The 20,588-nt window shown below is 41.9% G+C and overlaps 1 protein-coding gene across 2 annotated transcripts; it reads left to right on the top strand.

The window, feature by feature from the left end:
• Positions 1 to 148: 148 nt before the first annotated feature.
• Positions 149 to 20,041, top strand: LOC118006561 (hydroxymethylglutaryl-CoA synthase, cytoplasmic). Of its 2 annotated transcripts, XM_034999272.1 has the most exons (11): positions 157 to 263; positions 5,929 to 5,989; positions 10,859 to 11,316; positions 11,630 to 11,755; positions 12,291 to 12,455; positions 13,558 to 13,723; positions 14,530 to 14,700; positions 15,386 to 15,492; positions 16,541 to 16,666; positions 16,926 to 17,089; positions 18,252 to 20,041. In XM_034999272.1, the coding sequence occupies exons 3-11, from the start codon at positions 10,869 to 10,871 to the stop codon at positions 18,339 to 18,341; spliced, it is 1,563 nt and encodes a 520-aa protein (XP_034855163.1). In that variant the 5' UTR covers positions 157 to 263; positions 5,929 to 5,989; positions 10,859 to 10,868; the 3' UTR covers positions 18,342 to 20,041. The 2 variants fall into 2 exon arrangements, with proteins under 2 accessions (XP_034855164.1, XP_034855163.1); XM_034999273.1 differs by lacking the exon at positions 5,929 to 5,989 and having other exon boundaries at positions 149 to 263.
• The last annotated feature ends 547 nt before the right edge of the window (positions 20,042 to 20,588 follow it).

The following is a 20,588-nucleotide window of genomic DNA, read 5'->3' as shown; positions in this document are numbered from 1 at the left end:
CCAGCCACGAGGGAAAACCCTAGCAAGAGCCCGCCTCTAGTTTTCTTCGGATTGGTAGAAGCCGGACCAGGGGGCGGGCACTGCCGGACTACTCTGCGGGCCGCGATTGGCTGCTGGAACCCCTGTCCAGCCTCCCACCGACTCCCGGCCGTGCCGGAGTCGGGTGGGTCGGCAGCTATAAAGCTGGTGGCGGAGGGGAGGCGCCGCGTATTGGCCTTTCGTGGCTCACTCCCTTTCCACGGCCACCGCCCGGTCACATTTGGGTGAGTGCCCCACGAGGGGGAGAGCTGGGCTGCTGCGGCGCCGGGCTGGGTGAAGGCCGGGCGGAGGCGGTGTCCTTGACTAGGCCCGAAGGAGCTGCAGCTCCGTCCGGGTGGGGCGGACGCATGGACCCGGCCCGAGAGGATGGGGGCGCCGCGAACAGGGCCGTGCGGGGCCTCCCCTGCCAGGGGCCTGGGGCCGACTGCGGCGGGTTTGACGAGGGGCTGGGGAGTCGCGGCGGGGAGAAGGCGAAAGGGCGTTGAGGGCTAGGGTTCAAATGTCATAGTCAGCCAGGGGCTGGAGGTGCCAGGGACGTGGCTGTGATCTCTTTGAGGGGATTGGGGCTGGGGAGGCGCATCAGGAGGGGATGAGGAAGGAGCTGGGCTGCCTGGGCGTTCCCAGAGCTTTGGGTTAAGGGTGGACGCCGAGGGATGGGGAAGATCACGCCTAAATAGATGGAGGCTTGTAGGTTGGCAGGGGGTGTGTCCCTTTGCAGCCACATCTAGAGAGTTGCTGGGAGGAAGGGAAGTGGGCAAGCATAACTTTTCTTCCCCAGCTCAGGTGCAAGAAAGCATCAAACCCGTGATTTAAACTGGCTGAATACTTGGGCTGTTGAATGCTTCAGTCGGCTTGCTTCCTATCTCACAAATTCCTGCCTCCCACCTTCCCGCCTCCATATATTTTATGCCCATATTAAGGAAAAAATGGGTTTCCTTGGTGTTCTGAAATCCCGTACCCCTCCCTCCTGCTAAGAGCTTCAGGGCCAGCCTGACCTGATATGATGTAATGGGCAGGCACCCAGAGGGCCTTCACACAGTGGGGTTTGGGGTTAAGCCAAGTATAAGGTGTCTTTGAAAAACGTGTGTCCTTTGACCAGTGGTAGAGAAAAGGATTACTCTGATCTACTCTGAAGGAGGGATTTGGACAACAGGTAATGAGGTTGTCTCTGCTTGTCATGTTTGCCCTGTGGCCTTGGCCTTAGGCCATCCCAGGCTTCTGTGACTGCCCACCTCTGCCGCCCCTCCTTTCAGCTGCTGATGTTCTTGTCAGCTTCCTGCAGTAGGATGATGTCCTCTGGCTGCTGCTGAGTACCATTTGCTCCCTCACACTGATGAACTGTGAAAAACAATGGCAAGATAAAGGACGAAATTAAGACAAATGGAAGTGTTCATATAGTTAACAGGTTTTTCCTTCCGGGATGGAGTTTGGACTTCCATTGTGCAGAGGGAGCAGATTGAAAGTCCTTAACATGGATCTGTCCAAATGGTTCTTTGTATCTTGAGACCTCTAAGCAGTTTGTGTCCTTTATTTGAGCAAAACTTTGTTTTTTAAAATTTCAGTTATATTTGTAAGGGTAAGGAGGGCAGGGATAGCGTATTTTGTGGGAGAGGAGAAAGACTTTATTTTCTTGGTGTTTAACCTTTGTAGGTCTCTTTCTCCTAAATTTGTAGGTTTGCCCTTTATTCAGTTCTAGTTTAATCAGTAACCCCAGTTCTTAGGAAGAGGTTTCCAATGGGGAGAAATTATGGGATATTTTGTTTGGGACCATAGAAGGCCATGTCATCTGCTGGCTATTTCTGAGCCTTGCTTTTGATTTTGTTTTCTTCTTACAGATTCCTCCAGAGTGCTTTTACATCTTTCTCTTAACTGCGGGATGGACTTTAAGATATATTTTTTAAGATTTTATTTATTTCAGAGAGAGAGAGAGAGCACGAGTGGGGTGAGGGGCAGAGGGAGAAGCAGGCTCTCTGCTGAGCAGGGAGCCCGATGCCGGGCTCGATCCAGGGACTCTGGGGTCATGACCTGAGCCGGAGGCAGACGCTCAACCGACTGAGCCACCCAGGCGCCCCAGACGTTAAGATTTGTTGATTGAGATTTTAGATAGCTATTTCCTCAGTGCCCTAGAATTATTTAAAACCATAAAGCAGTGGAACTGAATGAGGGGAGATACAGTTGAGGTTCTGGTTTGAGGAATTTGATGGGCTGTGTATCAGAATCTATAGTTTCATGTGGAAAAGAACAGAGGCTTATAATTTTATGTTGGGTTACTAACAAACCAAATATCATAGAAGGGTGTGATTTTTATTTTTAAGATTTATTTATTTATTTTAGAGAGAGAGTGGGGGGTGGGCAGAAGGAGAGGGAGTGAGAATCTCAAGCAGACTCCTCTGCCGAGCATGGGGCCCTCAGTGGGGCTTGATCTCACAACGCTGAGATCATGACCTGAGCAGAAACCAAGAGTCAGACACTTAACCAACTGAGCCACCCAGGCATCCTGTGTGATATTTTATGTCTCTCAAGATGGTGGTACAGATTCAGAAGGTTGAAAAACATGTTACCCAACCTAATGAGAGGGTAGTAGGACTCAACTCAAATCTGTTCTTTCTGAGACTTCTTGATATGTGGTGATGCTCACTTGCTGTCTGTCAGCTGAGTGTAGTTAGAGCAGTAGAGGAGAAGCTAATTTTTCAAAGTCTTCATCTTTGCAAGTCTTGTGATTGGGGATGTGTGCCTATGGGAAGGATGGTAAGAACAGCAAATGTTGTCTTACTCCATTTGGATCCCTTACATTTTTCGGTAGAAAGCCAGTTTGCTTAAACACTTTCTGGGCACTGTTCGGTGCAGTAGCTTATTTAAAAAGTGATAGCAAAAAGAACTTACTAATGAGGGCTGCTACAAGTACTCGAATCCAAAAGATTTGTCTTCTGTGATAACTCCGAATTCGGCCCCTCAAAAAAAATGGCAGTTGAATGCCCGTTACTCCAAGATCTCAAAGGGTTCAAAAGAATCAAAATACAGCCCCTCTCCCAGCAGGAGTCTAGGAATCAAGTGTGGCGAGGAAGACTGCCCATAACTAGTTTTCGTTGAGAGTAGACTATGAGGACTTTGTGTGAATGTCTTATACCTGCTGTAGAAGTGCGGGGCCTTGATTAGAAACTTGAGGAAACCTTCTTGGAAGAGGTAGCTTAGAACAGGCCTTTGAAGTAGGAGTCGAATTTATAAGCAGCCCGGGAACTCTGGGGAGAGCCAGAAATGTCTGTTTTTTACTGAGAGAACTAGACCGCAGTGTACGGGCATGGGCAAAGCCTTACCAGTAGTTGTGCTTGCTTGTTCCTAAGGAGGAAAGGTTGCCAGCTTTTTCTCATTAAAAAGGATGTCCCGGATTTCTCTCTTGTTAGAGTGAAAAAGATCAGCAGGCAACTGCTTCTGGTTTACCATGTACCTAAAGGTGTGCTGGATGCACTTCTCGGACTACTTGTTTGAATCAAGGCTGAGGAGGGATCCAGAAGAAGGAATTCAGAACTCTGGGTCAACCCCAGGAGAAAGCATCATTGCCTGAACCTGGCTGGTTGGGCCCAGCAGTCTCCGCATTCTTCAGTGTTTATCTTTGCCAAACCAGGAATCCCATACTGTGGCTCCGGAGGCTCCGGAGGCTCTGGAGGCTCCGGACATGCTTTGTAGTTACCTGCCCAGCCGCTTGCACTTCCTTACCTGCTTCCTGCCCTGGCCCGCTGCCCTGCATCCGATGCTCTGAAAAGACCTTCTGTTAGAAAGAAGCAGATGTCCTGGGGGAGACTGTGACAGTGCTGTTTCAGTCAGGGTAGAGAACCCTCCCAGCAGTTGCAGAAGAGGAGGGAAAGCCTCACTGCTTTCTAATGGACTGTTTCCGAGAGTGGCATTTACCGCCTCCATTTCCATCCCTGGTCTCCAGGCCTCTCTTTCTCCTGAGAGCTTAAGTATGCCGCAGTCTTCTGTGAATCTTCTTTTCTTCGGTTTCTTTCTTCTTTGCTCTAATGTCCTCCTCTCGCCCCTCCTCTCTTCCCCATCCTATCTATACCCTCCTCCCCTTTTTCCCCCTCCCCTCCTCTTCTCTTGGCCCGGCTCTCTCCACCTAAACTCTCCCCAATTGAAATGATCAAAATTGAAAGAGGGAATACTGGCAGTTTGGGAGGAATTTCCTTGATGAAAATAGCGTCAAACGCATATGCATACATGGTTTCAAGGAGAAATATTACTAAGTTATTTAGTCTCACCATGGAGGGGGAGTCCTGTTTTCCCCTCACCAGTGAGAGCCAGTCTGTGGTCTACTTAATTTGCAAGTTACAAAAGCGTAATTCGAGATAATAAAGAACAAAATAAAGGTTATTTTCTCAAAATATATGTATAATTCTGTAATCCAAGAGGTTTCTTGGAAGGTAGAAGTCTTTATCTTTTCCTACAAAACTCAGGGTTTATTTATTTGGGGGGCAGGGTAAACTTAATGAAGTAAAAGGAACTAAATCTGTAAAGAGCTCTTAAATGATCTAATCTTGTAAAAGAAAGCTTACTAAATTATTTACTAAAAGTAATTCAGAGTACTGAATGTAGTCTCTGGTTAATCAGGCAAGGGCAGAAGCTAAATTTGCCAGCAGTTAAGTAGAGAGCAAAGGTAATTGTGTTTTCATAAAGCATAGAAACTGTTGTCTCAAGTAACAATCCTTCAGAACAGATGGACTGAAGAAAATGCTCCAGTGTCACCTTCCCTTTTTATTTCCACATAATTTAAATGATGCGAAAGCTTAATGCTCTTTTTTTTTTTTTTAAAGATTTTATTAATTTGACAGAGAGAGACACAGCGAGAGAGGGAACACAAGCAGGGGGAGTGGGAGAGGGAGAAGCAGGCTTCCTGCCAAGCAGGGAGCCCAATGCGGGGCTCAATGCCAGGACTCTGGGATCATGACCTGAGCCGAAGGCAGACGCTTAACGACTGAGCCACCCAAGAGCCCCGCTTAATGCTCTTTTATCTTGATATCACATGCTTATCTTTTTAATACAAGCACTGTAGGGAAAATCACTTTTAAAAGGTTGGGGAGGGTGGAGGTGGACATGTTGAAAAGTAGGAGCATAAGATTTAAATAAATGAAGGTAATTAGGTCTTGCTACAGAGATATGTGTTTTGTTGAAAAATACTAAGAACTAGGATAATGATGTATTGGTACTTTATATTACAAAGTGTAATTCACATATTTTATCTTCTCAACCATTTGGGAGGACAGTTTAACTCCATTTTATAGACGAGAAAACTGAAGCTCATAGAGGCACACATTGCTAAAGCCACAAACTCCTAAGGGTAGAGCAAACTTTTTTTTTTAAGATTTTATTTATTTGAGAGAAAGAGAGCATGAGTGGGGGCAAGGGGGCAGAGGGAGAAGCAGACTCCCCGCTGAGGACCCCGGGGATCATGGCCTGAGCTGAAGGAAGGCAGACACTTCACGGACTGAGCCACCCAGGCGCCCCTAGAGCAAACTCTTGAATGTGGGAGTCTCATTACTCCAGAGCTTGCTATTTATTTATATGCCTTTCCTTTAATTCTTAATAATTCAAATTTAGTAAAGACAACTAATAACTCCCCTGGCATCACTGTTGGTTTCAAGCCTGAATCAGTGATATGAACCTCGCATGTCAGTTCATTACCAGGACTGAACCTGCCACTCTAAACACTCATGAACTAGGGGGGAAAAGTTTTATAAGCTTTAAGTACCATTTTTCTAAGCAAAATAAATTCTGTTCTATGCAATGTAATGGGAAAAAGAAATGTTTATTTTAACTTATTTTGAATTGGAGTCATTATTTGAATTTGTGCGGTGATTTATGACTTTAAAAGAAGTTCTTATTTGAAATTCCTAGTGCCTGAAGGAGGAAACAGAGTGACAGACCTGGAGACTGCAGTTCTTTATTCCTCACACAGGTATGGCATCCTGTCATGCTGCTAAAGAAAGCCTTCCTCTCTAATGGAAGAGGGAAATTTAATTTTTATCCCAGCGCAAATAACCACTTGTGTGCCCTACACATTCTTAAAACCCATTACAGAGTTATGTTTCTTTAAATATTAGTTAATGCCTTAGTGCTTTGGGAAACTGTCCAGTGTTGTGATTATTAGACTCATGTTTGAAATCTAGAAACTAATTTTTTAACCTTTTTAAAGATAAAATTTTAAAAGAAAATTTACACATTTTATTATAAATACAGAGTCCCCATTATCCTTAGATTTTTTTTTTTTTTTTGTGGATACAATGCTCTGAAAAATAGTGAAGTACCTTTTTAATCAGCAAAAAGTTACACAGGTAATTTTTTAAACTGTCAGATTTTTAAACTATATTCTATTTAGAAATTTTTTGTGATATTTAGTGAATTGACTAGAATACCCCATTGTGTATGGAGTTAACACCATAATGTGAACATCTCGGATCTTCAGCTGGCCTTTTTCTTCCTGAATCTGGTCTACTTCAGAGAGCATTTGAGAGGACAGCATAAGAGCATACACTTAATAGGATGGTTAAAAGTAGAGATTACAGATCACAAACTATATCAAACTTTTTGTTGTTTGAAATGCCATGGAAACAATTACTTCCCTGTATTAATTTTCCATTCTTTTCCTACTTAATCTTACTCCTCCTTAATATCAACCAAAAGCTAACTATTTCAAATTGGACAGCTTTTTATCAGGAATATAATGAGAACATCTTGGGCGTCAAAACCCCTCCGAGAATGAGCAATATTGACTGAATTAGATAATGTAAAAATTTTTTCCACACTAAGATCAGAGTCATGATTCACTTTCAGCTTGATGTATGTGGGTTAGTTAAGCTACGTTTTTCCCCCCAAATGAAATAAGGCACTTATTTAACCTCTCCGAGGTTTAAGCGTAACAGAGTTATGCCTTATTTCTTAAGTACAATAATATAAGAACTGATCAGAGCTAGTCAGATTATGGTAAATATGGATTAATTCTGGAATCAAAGCCTTGCATTGCGGCTTTTAATAAACTGGTTTATATGTTCAGGAAGATTGTATATACTTGTCCATTTTATTTCCAAAAGCACTGCAAGCTGCTGGGCAAGGCAGAGAAAATCACACTGTCCTCAGCGTGTTTAGAGCAGTTTGAAGAATGGAAAGAGTCCAAAGTGATAACCTTGTGGGAAAGGCTGGGAAGGTGCCTAATCCTCCTGCTTCTGGTTTGGCGACTTAGAGGGTAGCACATAGGAGGGGTTCCTCTTATAAGGACATGGACTGGTCTTTGGTTTTGAACACTAGTTGTAGAGCTCTTTTCTATGGATTATGCAGAGGACTTAATCTTGTTTTACTATAAAATTAGAATCTGCCTGGTGACATTTTAGTTCCTTTGTCTTTATTTCAACTCCGGTGTAGCACAGTTTAGATTATCATAAGCAGAGAGGTTTTTGTGGAAGACGGGAAAGGGTAGAACAGAGTGAAGAGGTGGTTCTCTGTTCGCTTAGCTGTTATGACAGCGAGGCTGTGAAGTCATTAAACGGCTGAGGCTAAAAATCTTCCTCCTTTTCCTGGCTTCTAATCAATCACAATTTCTGCCAGTTTTTTGCTTGCATAGTTTTTGAAGCTGTTCCTTCTTCACCCCTCATGTAGTAATTGCTCTAGTACATGACCTGTCTTATCTGGACTGCGCTGTCTACCCCCTCACCCAAATCCGTTCTCCATGCGGCGCCGGTGGCTGTGCAGAACGGTGACTCTCAAGCTTTTTTGGCTGTGACCCTCAGTAAGAAATATACTTTACATTGCAGCCTAGGATATGTCTGAATAATCGAAACATTTTTCATGGAAGAATTCTTAAAGTTACTGTGTGCCGTGCAATTTGATGTTTTCTGTTCTTTTCTACTACGTTTTAAAAGGTGTTGTTCGCCATCCACTAAATTGATTCCGGAGTTGGAAAAACATTGACCCGCACACGAATATGACCCTGTTACTCTTGTCTGAAACCCTTGATGGCTTCTTTTTGTCTTCATGATGACTTGGAAGCCCCCTGACAGCAGCATACGAGAGCCGTTATAACCCGACTCGGGTCTAGTTCTCTTGACCTGCTGCTTGCCTGCTGTACTCACTGGGCCTCACATTTCACTTCGGGAAATCAGTAAAGCTTTTCATGGCTCTTTGTACTCTGCCTTTTTGTACCTTGTCCACCCTGTTGACAATCTCCTACTGCTGTTCGCTTCTGCAGAGCTTTACTGATAACTCCTTACTCATTCTGAAGACTCAAGGCAGCACCAAGAAGCCTCTCTTCCCACTCCTCCCCTTTCCTCCAGGCTGGGTTAGGTGGTTCTCATAACATAATGTGACTGTCTCTGTTGTTTCACTTGTTTATTATTAGGTGTTTGTATCCTACACATGGAGATGGTGACTATTTGAAAAGGGAAGGGTTATCTCCTGTGAAGCTTATCCCAAATGTTTGGCATGTAACATGTTGTCATTGTTTGAATAAATGAAAAAACATATAAATTCTTATATTTAGTAGGAAGATTCAGTGGTATCCCTTGGGACCTTTAACTTAGATTTTGTGATTATATTTCTAGGTGCTTATTTTTTAGGTTTTAATATACTTACAACTTTTTAAAAAATATTTTATTTATTTGTCAGAGAGAGGGGAGAGAGCACAAGCAGGGGGAGTGGCAGGCAGAGGGAGAAGCAGGCTCCCCGCTGAGCAGGGAGCCCGATACGGGACTCGATCCCAGGACCCTGGGATCATGACCTGAGCTGAAGGTAGACACCTAACCGACTGAGCCACCCAGGCATCCCAATACACTTATAACTTGATGACCTATGGGCTAAGGGTAGATTACATGATTTAAGAATAACCTCTCTGCTTTAGATGTTCTCTCAAGATTTCAATAATTAACAACTCACCAAGGCAGTAGTCTGTAATTTCAATATACCTAATACTATCCCAGAGTTTGCACAAATGACATAAATATAGGATTTGAGTTTTCATTTTTAGGAGTCAAAGTAGTAGTTGGTAAATGCTAAAGAACTTTGGTGAACCAGTAGGACCCAGGTAACTCTCATAAGCCAAGACCTTTAGGTGAATGAAGACCTGAAATTTTGTCATGGAGGGTGCACCTTCCAATTAATGTGATGCCTAAAAAGGAAATTGAGTTGTAGAAGTTTAAATGGGGAAACAGATTCTTTCTCTAAAACTAATAGGCTGTGCCATTCTTCAAAGCCTGACACCTAGGTATTTCAGACTCCTATGCTAGCTGGGTTCTGGGTAGACTGCCCGTGGAAGTACTCAAGGGAGTACTTGTTTTTGTCAGTGGCGACAGCGGGAAGGCAGGGGGAGGCGGGTCGAGGCTCGAGCTCCGCAGCAGAGGTGCTCATCCTAGTAGCTCTGGCAGCTTCAGTAGGAGTGTGAGCTCTTGGGATCTAAATAACCACCTTCCTCCTTGACTCCTCTGGCCCTGCCAACAAGTTTGTAACCAGTTCCCTGTATTAAATCCTCCCCTGTTTGAAATATCTAGAATGACTTCTCTTTTCCTGATGAATACAGTCTCTAAAGAAATTAAGGAGGCTCTAGTAGGTTATGTGACTTGCCCATACGCACACAGCAATGCTCTTGAGTGGCACATTTATTTTACTGTTAGTAAATAAATCTAGATACTACTGAAAGTATTTACAGTGTGGCAGTAGTCTTTTTAAAAAAGAGAGGGGTGGTTTTAAGAAATGTTACCTAGATGCCACACAAATAATATGTGGATTACCAGTTTTCAAATGTGAATCAGAGTTTGTTTTTTTTTCCCTGATTTAGAAGCTAAGTGATACCTTGTGGTTCTACGATCATTTATTGCCTATAGACTAGCTGTAGAAAGTATAGGATATTGGCATATGACCCTGTGATGAGTCCTAGAACTTACTTTTGCTTAAAATTTTCATCATTTGGGTTGTGGGGGGCTTCTTTATAATAACAGGGGCTTGTAGAGATTTACTTGGTAGACTTCTGTAGTGTGGCTTTTCTACTTGCTAAAATTGTTTAGATCATTGAAGAATGCAATATATTTCTGATGAATAACTGACTGGCCAATTTAAACTTCTTTGGGTGGCCAGGAATAGATCAGGTACTTGAATTCTGATTTGTGGACCATATTACTAAATTGTCATTGTATTTTATCTTGTAGTTTTTTATAATAGAAGAATCTTATTTGAGTTTTCTTTACCTTTAATAATCCTGTCTTAAATCTAAAGAGACCTAGGTGGGGTTTTGTTTGTTTGTTTGTTTTAAAAGATTTTATTTTTAAGTACTCTATCCACCCAATGTGGGCTTGAACTCAAAACCCTGAGATCGAGGGTCACATGTTCCACTGACTGAGCCAGTCAGGCGCCCCTGAAGAGGTCTAGTTTTTAAAAAGTGCAAATCTTTTTAACAGACAGTAATTTTAAATAGTAGTATTCCATTCATACTGTAATTGCTGCTTTCACATATTAAAATTGCCCCTAATATAGTCAGTGGTATTGTGATAGCATTATATGGTGACAGATGGTAGCTCCACTTAAACCGTGAGCATAGCATAATGCATGGAGTTGTCAAATAAAATATGTTGTACACCTTTTGAAACTAATGTAACATTGTGTGTCAACTGTACTTCGATTAAGAAAAATAATAATAAAATAAAATCACCCTAAATAAAATATACTAAACTTAGAAACTAAATTAACGTTTCAGGCTGTAGTTGAACTTTTAATGTTGATTTCTCAAGTTTGACAATCTGGAATTTATAACCTAAAACAGTGTTTTCTTCTGTTTTTCTTTCTAAAGCTCTTTCACCATGCCTGGGTCACTTCCTTTGAATGCAGAAGCCTGCTGGCCAAAAGATGTGGGAATTGTTGCCCTTGAGATCTATTTTCCTTCTCAATATGTTGATCAAGCAGAGTTGGAAAAATACGATGGTGTAGACGCTGGAAAGTATACTATTGGCTTGGGCCAGGCCAAGATGGGCTTCTGCACAGATAGAGAAGATATCAACTCTCTTTGCCTGACTGTGGTTCAGAATCTGATGGAGAGACATAGCCTTTCGTATGATTGCATTGGGCGTTTAGAAGTTGGAACAGAGACAATCATCGACAAATCAAAGTCCGTGAAGACTAATTTGATGCAGCTCTTTGAGGAGTCTGGGAACACAGACATAGAAGGCATAGACACAACGAATGCATGCTATGGAGGCACAGCGGCTGTCTTCAATGCTGTTAATTGGATTGAGTCCAGTTCTTGGGATGGTATGTTGCATGTTGCTCCAAGGAAACTCTCCAGGATACATACATAGGCCCAAATGACCTTTCAGTGAATGCCCCGTGCAGACTTACCAGTTAGGCTCGTTTGAGTGTGGTCAGAAATGTAGCTCTTTCAACTTAACCTGAATTATAAACTGGTTATCTTTATCACATAGGACAAAATTATAAAAATTTAGAATTGTTTTTGCTTTGCCAAAGATGGGAAAGCATATTCTAGGAAAATAGAAGACTTCACTGTATATGTATGATACTTCTAGTGGAGATCGCCTTCTTGTGTATTAACAAAAATCTTTTTCAGGACGGTATGCGCTGGTAGTTGCGGGAGATATTGCTGTATATGCCACAGGAAATGCTAGACCTACAGGTGGAGTGGGAGCCGTTGCTCTGCTGATTGGGCCAAATGCTCCTTTAATTTTTGACCGAGGTGAGTGTTTGGGAGAGCATTTCTTTTTTTTACTAGCAACGTATGCTGAGAAAGTTGAAAATACAAACAGAAGCTAGTACTTACTGAGTGTTCATTAAATGCAGGCACTACCTGCTCAGTGGTTTATATGTGCTATAGCGTGTTTGGTCTTTATAGCAATTTTATGAGGTAAGTAATGTCATTCTCATCTTACCGAGCAGTAAAATGGGTTTGAGTAATAAAGAGTAACTTGCCCACAGTCACTCATCAGTGACAAGTTTAATTTGTTTTCAGTTCAGTAGAGTAATTGTGATCTCCCAGTTAGAGATAGGAAACTTGCATAAAATGTTGTGTATCAAAGGAGTCTTAGGCCTGTCCTGGATACTGTTAGGTTTCATTTCAATTACATGTCGGTTTCACCTTGTGATTTCCATGCTGCAAGTGGCAAGAGTTGACTTAGAGAGTTTAGGAAAGTCCCTAGATAATGCAATCAGCTGACTAACATACAGTCATCAAGGAGCAGAAATAATGTCATCTTCCTTTTTCGTTCTAATAGGACTTCGTGGGACACATATGCAACACGCCTATGACTTCTACAAGCCTGATATGCTTTCGGAGTACCCTATAGTAGATGGGAAACTCTCCATACAGTGCTACCTCAGTGCGCTAGACCGCTGCTATTCCGTCTACCGTAAGAAGATCCGTGCCCAGTGGCAGAAGGGTGGGTTTCATCCACGTGCCTTGGTTTGGGTATCTGTTGAGGGGGCAGTGTGGTGTGCTGAGTGTCTTTAGTGAGATGATGCTTTGTGGGCATCCTTCATTAGTGTCCTTGAACTATTTCTTCCTCACCCACCAGATTGCATTTCCCCACAGATTCGGGGAATGTGTAATTTAGGGATACAAGGAAGCTTTGGAAATGAGGTATATCTATGCAAAAACGCTTATTTAGACTTACCCCAGTTTAAAAAAAAAAAAAAAAATCAAAACTAGGGTAAAAGAAAGTAACTTGAATCATTTTCATTTTCGAGGGAGGTACTTTTACAAGGCTTTAGTTTGCAGCTGTGATAAATAAATTACTGAAGTGACCCCTTTCCTCCCACAGGTTGTTTGCATTTGACCTGTGAATTCATACTTGCTTTTCCAGTATCCTCATTAATCTCTGTCTTTAACCCTGAAAAAGTTCTTAAGATACTCAAAAGGACAGCATTTGAATTAGTGCCATTAAAACACAGTATCATACAAATTAGGCTTTTTCCGTAGACCAACTTTGCTTTATAGAGGTTGTAAGAGAGGGTTAAAAAAAGTAGTGAATAATGTAGTAAGATTCACAGTGGCCCTGGAGAAGAAGCATTCTTGCAGTGTGTAAAATGTCATACTGTTTGCCAGTATTGAACAGGACAGTGATTTTCTAACGTTATTAGGCCCCACAGTGAGAAGGACACTCTACCTTGTCTGTGCGTGCTCAACTCACTCAAAAGTATCATGAAATCACTTAGCATGCCACAACTTAATGCAGTTTGCTATCTTCTACCCTATTCTATTTCATTTAAAAGAATATCCTAAGGTTAAAAAAAAAAAAACAAACTGGCCCCAACCCACTAACTGAATTACAGACTCTTAAGACTCTGAAGTTTGAAAACAGTGATATTCTATCCCTGGACGTCTTTTTGATACACATTTTAAGCCCTAGAGATATTTCATTATACAGTATATTTTTGGTTGCTGTTTAAAGATAGAAGAACATCCTAGCTTTGTTCTAAAATCAGACTTCAAAAGTTAGTGTTTTAAATGAATTTCATAATTTCTTTGGTTTTCTCTTTCAGAGGGAAATGATAAAGATTTTACCTTGAATGATTTTGGTTTCATGATCTTCCACTCGCCCTACTGTAAGCTGGTTCAGAAATCTCTAGCTCGGATGTTGCTGAATGACTTCCTTAACGACCAGAACAGAGATAAAAATAGTATCTATAGTGGCCTGGAAGCCTTTGGGTAAGAGAAGTTTATTAGGATTTTTTTTTTCTTCTGTGTGTGAATATTTTATCCATCTGTTAAACTGTTCTTTTTATAGATATGAATACTTTAAAAGAATCTTAAACGTCTTCAAGTCTAAGCCATTTATATCATCAGTGAAGAAACAGTCCCAGAGAGGTGGAAGCATATCTCCATGAATTCTTTAGTCATTTCTACTCATATTTTTGGATTTCGTCCTTTTCAATCTGTTCCCCTTGTCACCATGATAGTAGAGCCCCATGAGTGCCTGGGTGTATTTCCTACGACAGCCTCTGAAATCTCTCCTGCCTCTCTAGCCCCTGTGCCCCATCCCTTCCTGCAGCCGCCAAACTGAAGTCGGCTTTCCTGCTTCTTCCACATTTCCCCACTTGTAAGGCTCCCTAACGCGCCATGCCTGTTAGACTCATTCTGTCCCTTCTACATCTAGTAAAATTCTACTCAACTTTTTAAGACTTGGCTCCTGCAATATCCTGACTTTTGTAACGAAATAGACATTATGATGGATTTGAAATAGTAGTGTATTCTGTTTGCTGACAACAGAACTTTTGTGAGTTTATTGACCCATGAGAATGCAGTTGTCTTAACTTGATAAAAAGCTTTGACAAAAAGGATCATGTGTGTGCAACTGTTACATCTTCCCTGATAATCAGCATATTGCTACTTGGCTTTTAATAAATAGGCAAACCGAATCGTACACGCAGATTAGAATATTAGTTACATCGGCTAGTATAATAAAAATGTAGTCTTTGAACATTGTAAGATGGCCTTTTTTCTAAATCTTTCAGGGATGTTAAATTGGAAGATACCTACTTTGACAGAGATGTGGAAAAAGCATTTATGAAGGCTAGTTCTGAACTCTTTAATCAGAAAACAAAGGCATCTTTGCTTGTGTCAAATCAGAATGGAAATATGTACACATCGTCTGTGTACGGCTCCCTCGCTTCTGTTCTAGCACAGTAAGTACCTAGTTCCTCTGCCTCCTCTCATCGGGGGCTGTTAGGTTTTGAACGCCAAAGCTGGTGGCAGGCATGTTGGTGGCAGGTCACGGGGTAACATTTTATTTCCAGGTTCTCTAGCCTGCCGTCCATTGACTTAAAGGATGAGTGGGACGAGGCTACAGTTACCCCTGAGTACTTGAGTTCATGCTGGCTTTCCTGGCTGCTCTTTTCATGGTCGTCTTCTTCTTGACCTGCAGTTGAGCTGTAAATCCCTAGTTGACAAAGTAACTTATTTTATGGCGTAGTAACTTTCATAAGCCCCATCATTCCCAAAGAGACAGAAACTCTTGTTTTCAATCTCCTTATTGTAAAGCTTCAGGTCAGCTTCCTAAGGCTACAGGATGAATTTTTACTCCCAACTTCTGTCTTCCCACACATAGTTTTGGATCAGTGAGACTTTTTATTGTTCTTTATTTTTATTTACTTATTTGTACAGATTTTATTTATTTATCTGAGAGAGAGAGCGTGCGTGCGTGCACACAAGCTGGGGGAGGGGCAGGCTCCCCGTGGAGCAGGGAGCCCCATGCGGGGCCCGATCCCGCGACCCCGGTTCCATGACCTGAGCCGAAGGCAGACGCCTAACGACTGAGCCCCCAGGCACCCGTCCGTGAGACTGTTTCGTAGCTCTTCTTCCCCTACACAGGCACTCGCCTCTGCAGCTGGCAGGAAAGAGGATTGGCGTGTTCTCTTATGGTTCTGGTTTGGCTGCCACCCTGTACTCCCTTAAAGTCACGCAAGACGCCACACCAGGTAAATGCCGACTCTTCCAGCCGGAACGTGTTGGGAACACTCCATGCTGAGTGCCAAGGCTGACTCAGCGGCCTTCTCAGGGGAGCACTGGATTCCGTCCCGTAGAGCATTACATTTGTGTCTTCATCACTTCTTTCAACACAGCCAGATTTTTACTCTGTACTCTAAGCATCTGCCTTAACCGGGTAAATGGCAGGATTTTGTCCGAGTCAGATTCTCTTCTTTCCTTTTTCCAAGTCAGAAAAATATATATAATGAGCTTAAAAAATCTTTTGATGGCATTATGTTTGACTTTCCCTTCTTCAGCAAGTAACTTTAATTTTTACCTTTTATCTCGTTCGTAAAGCATTTATAACCAGGGGGATGATGCAGGCAGGGAAAGGGAATGTGTCTGTCTAATGCAGGCAGCTGTGGAGTCTGATCATATGAGTGAGTAATACCAAATCTTTCCTTGTTGGTTTGGCTTTATACAAGATATCTAATTTTTATAGATTTACAGTCCTGACTTATATTCCTGAGCAGGAAGGAGCAAAAACATGGAGAAAAACTGATGGGACACTTGGCATTACATGAAAACTGTGTCATGGATTGACCGTAGACAAGTTACTTATAGTTTCAAATCCCATCTATTTCCTAATTAGTCTACTGGCTGACACCGAACAAATGTCTAGGCAGAGATCATAGGAAGCTGCGCCAAACAGATACCGTTTTTTCTTTCGACTAAATAGTATCTGGTAGTTCCATAAGAAATGACAAGTTGTCTTTCCATTTGGCAGCATCCAGTTCAGGTTTTGGGGTATGCTGCTTTTGTCTTTTTCTCTTTTTTTCTTTTAGAGAGAGTGTGGGGGGGTGTGGGGAGGGGGACAGAGAGAGAGGGGGAGAGAGAATCCTAAGCAGGATCCACACCCAGTGCGGAGCCCGATGCGGGGCTCAGTCTCACGAACCCTGAGATCATGACCTGAGCCTGAGTCAAGAGTCAGACACTTAACTGACTGAGCCACCCGGTGCCCCTACTTTTGTCTTTTAATATTGGGATTTGCTCTTTTAGGGTCTGCTCTTGATAAAATAACAGCAAGTTTATGTGATCTTAAATCAAGACTTGACTCAAGAACTTGTGTGGCACCAGCTGTCTTTGCTGAAAACATGAAGCTCAGAGAGGACACTCATCACTTGGGTAAAAATATTAAGTTTTGTTTAAATAGATAGGTATACACCCAAAGCCTATTGGAGGGTGCTAATAACCTGAAACATGTTATATATATAAGATAAGGGTATCTAGGCTTTATTCAGTACTAATCTGATGTCAGTGAAAATTGTGGGGAAATAGGTAACTTCTTACGGGTGACTTGTATATCATAACTGATTTTTCATGTTTCATGTGACTTGTATATCATAACTGATTTTTCAACTGATTGTTCATGCCTTTCCTTTAGTCAACTATATTCCCCAAAGTTCAGTTGATTCGCTCTTCGAAGGAACATGGTACCTAGTCAGAGTGGATGAGAAGCACAGGAGGACCTATGCCCGGCGCCCCTCTCCCAGTGACGGCACTCTGGGGGAAGGAGTAGGACTTGTCCATTCAAGTACAGCCACTGAGGTAGGTAAAGCGCGTCGTGTTTGCTCTTGGCCTCTGACAGGGTAAGAAATTTCCATTCCCAGATCTCAGGGCTTAGGGGACCTGAGACTGAGCCACTTAAAGGAATGTCTATAAAGCGGAGTCCTTCAGAGCAAGGGATCTGGCACTGGATTCCCGCTGTGCCATTTTCTTAGTCTAATTTCTTAAATTACTAGCATTTTTAAAACTTTAAAAAAAATGTTATTTATTTAATTGCCAGAGAGAGACACAGTGAGAGAGGGAACACAGGCAGGGGGAGTGGGAGAGGGAAAAGCAAGCTTCCCGCCGAGCAGGGAGCCCGGAGCCCGATGCGGGGCTCGATCCCAGGACCCCAGGATCACAACCCGAGCCGAAGGCAGACGCTTAACGACTGAGCCACCCAGGCGCCCCAGATGACTAGCATTTTTAAAACGTGCAGTAAATACTAGGTTCTGTTAATAATACCAACATTTAAAGGAAGACTGGTGTAGAGAGAAGGCCCGTCATGCCTGGGTGAGGGCAGAATTTGGAGGCTCTCATCTCTTCTCAGGCCATTGTCAAATCTGTCTACAGATTATCAAGAAGTAACACTAATAGCAATAATTTGAATTCCTGTTACATGCTAGGAACTTTATTTACATTTTCTAATTTAATCCTTACAAAATCCATCTTGAGGTAAATGATACTATCCCCATTTTAGAGACAAAGCTGCAAGGAATTAAATGGCTTGCCAAGGATCATGGCCACAATTCAACCTGAAAACTTTATAACCCTGAAGTTGTTTATTTTATCTGCTCAGCACAGATTTGATGAATGCGTAGTCTTGCTTCTTGCTATTACACCAATTAGTCAGCTAGGCAGGCCACCAGAGTCAGAGCTGGGGATGCGAGAGTAACAAGGAGAATACCGCGTACGGTGGCTTTCTGTGGCCTTCTCTCCCTTGCTCTGTATTTGTATAATAACTTCATTAGAAAGTAAAGAGTAGCTACTTAGTTCCTTCCACAAAAAGCTCTAGAGAATATACATTTAGCATAAACCTCTCCAAAATTGTCCTTTCTCAGTTTTTTGACTAGAACGTGGCGCCATGACTCTTTAAAAAGAAACAAAAAACCAACCAACAAAAAAAACTTCCAAGAGTCAACAACTTTGTTTCCTTTGATTTTAGCATATTCCAAGTCCTGCCAAGAAAGTGCCAAGACTCCCTGCCACGGCAGCAGAACCCGAAGCGGCTGTCATTAGTAATGGGGAGCATTGAGATACTTCCGTGCGGTGGAAGACTTCAGTGCGGGTTGGGTTGGGGGGTGTACGGGAACAGTTCTGGGAATGTGGGATGTCTGGGGACAGTTGTAAAGGATTACATGTTGCGTGACTTTTTATGTGACTGACATGGAGCCTGGAAAACTATCGTGTTCTTGGGAAAGTCTCTTTGCTCAGTTTGCTAACGTGCTTCCTCTTGTGGTCTAGCCAATGCTTAATGTACGGGAATGTTTAAGGGCTCTGTAAACTTCATACCTCTCTGGCCATTTGTATGCATGAAGCTTAGTTTTTCAATGTGCTTTGATGAATCGTGTGCTTCAGGCGAAGAAAGCAGAGATACTAGTCTCCAATTTTAATTTTTTTAAACACGAAAGAATTTTGTACTTTGAACAAACAAGCTTACTGAACGTACCTGTGGTTTTTGAAAAAAAGTTTCTAGTTTAGGGAGCGTAGTCTTAAAATGTGATATGCACAAACGCTGTTTAAAAATGGCAAGACAAACATGCTCTTTTTCTATAATTTATAAATTCTGAAGAGGGAGAGAGTTGGGATGGTAGCACTGGTTCTGGAAGCTGGAATGTTGTTCCAACTCCAGGCCGGCAGTGGCGAGTTATTGCCATGAGTTCTGTGAACAGAGAGATGCTAGCATTGAGCTGGCGTCTGGTACAGACAACGGGGCACGTCGGGAAGCTACGGACGTAGCTCTGGTTCACTCCGGAATCATTGGTTCAAGGTGGAGAGGTCAGTGGAGCGGTGTATGAGGAAGTTGGTGCAAGCCTTCTTTGCACCTTAGTTTGAAGAATAAATAAAACAGTTTCCTGGCTGCCTTTTAAAATTTTAAAGCAAAATGGAAGGATGGGGCGCAGGGCATTGTTAGGTTACCTCTGATGCTCCAGTGTTAGAAATTCAACTTAAAGACTGACAGCCTAAATTCATGGTGTAAGTATTCTTTTTCCTTTCTTTTCCCTTTTTTTCGGGTATCTTTTCAATGAACATTAAAAAGTACAACCCAAGTTTTATATAGTAGGACCAGCCAAAAAAAAGTATTCCATTTCAAGGTCTGGAAGTAGGATTTATAAAGCATTTTTTTTTTTTTTCAGACTGTCACCTTAAAAAAAACAACAAAAACTATCACATGGGATGAATAAGCCGACTGGTTAGACAGTTTTGTAGATTTTCTTGGTGCTGATCTATGACATGAGCCTTATAGATTGTAAAATAGAGATAGTTGGAACTAATGTACAGAACTAAATTTTTTAAACTTTATTTGCTGTTAAATTCTGTGAAGTTTCAGTTATCTAAAACTTACACAAATATGAACTGTAATGTTTCAGACTGCAAGGTAATATGTAATGTAGTGTTTGTAAAATACTCTTGTCTGATATTAACTAGTGGTATTGTGATTTGTACAGTCGTAATTTGTTAAAATGACTTCATTTTAACATCCACTGATGTAGATTAATAATGTAAGCTCACATTTAAAGATTAATGGGGAAATGGTGCATGTAATACTTTCACAAGTATTGGGAGTTTGGTATGTTTTGAAAAGAGTAATTTAACTTTTGGGTGTCAGGAAATGGGTTTTTCTCAAAGTCCATTGCCGGCAATGGGCAAGCCTGGTAATATTGGCACAGCATTAACTGTACACCTTATTAACAGTGAGGTGAATAACTTTGAATAAAGTTTTAGAGAAATATTTCAGATATTTGCATATTCTTTTCCCCTCCTGAACTAACAGTTTAGGCAAGAAATCAGCTAATATGCTATTTTTAAATGTGGGTGTTTGTTTCATTTCTATTCATTCACTCACTAATTTATTCATTCACCTTTTTGGTAAGATTTTATTTATTTATTTGACAGAGAGAGCACAAGCAGGGGGAGCAGCAGGCAGAGGGAGAGGGAGAACCAGACTCCCTGCTGAGCAGGGAGCCTGATGTGGGGCTCGATCCCAGGACCCTGGGATCATGACCTGAGCTAAAGGCAGATGCTTAACCGACTGAGCCACCCAGATGCCTCTATTTATCATTTAACAGACATTTGAAAACCTGATATAAGCAAGATACTCTGAATTAAAGAGTTAAAAGATATATGGTCTTGGCTTCAAGGAGCTATTCATCTAGTATAGAAGAATTTGTACGGATAACTTATTATTCTTACACTTCAAACAAAGACATTAACTCCCAAATTGGGTAGGAAACATGTGTAAACTTTGCTGTAAGTGTTTATGAAGATAATTACTATGTTT

The sequence above is a fragment of the Mirounga leonina genome, unplaced genomic scaffold, assembly GCF_011800145.1.
Source record: "Mirounga leonina isolate KUSES-001 unplaced genomic scaffold, KU_Mleo_1.0 Mir_97, whole genome shotgun sequence".
In the NCBI taxonomy this organism is placed as follows: Eukaryota; Metazoa; Chordata; class Mammalia; order Carnivora; family Phocidae; genus Mirounga; species Mirounga leonina.
The sequence above is the reverse complement of the archived record's forward strand: the minus strand, read 5'-3'. Positions and strand labels throughout refer to the sequence as shown.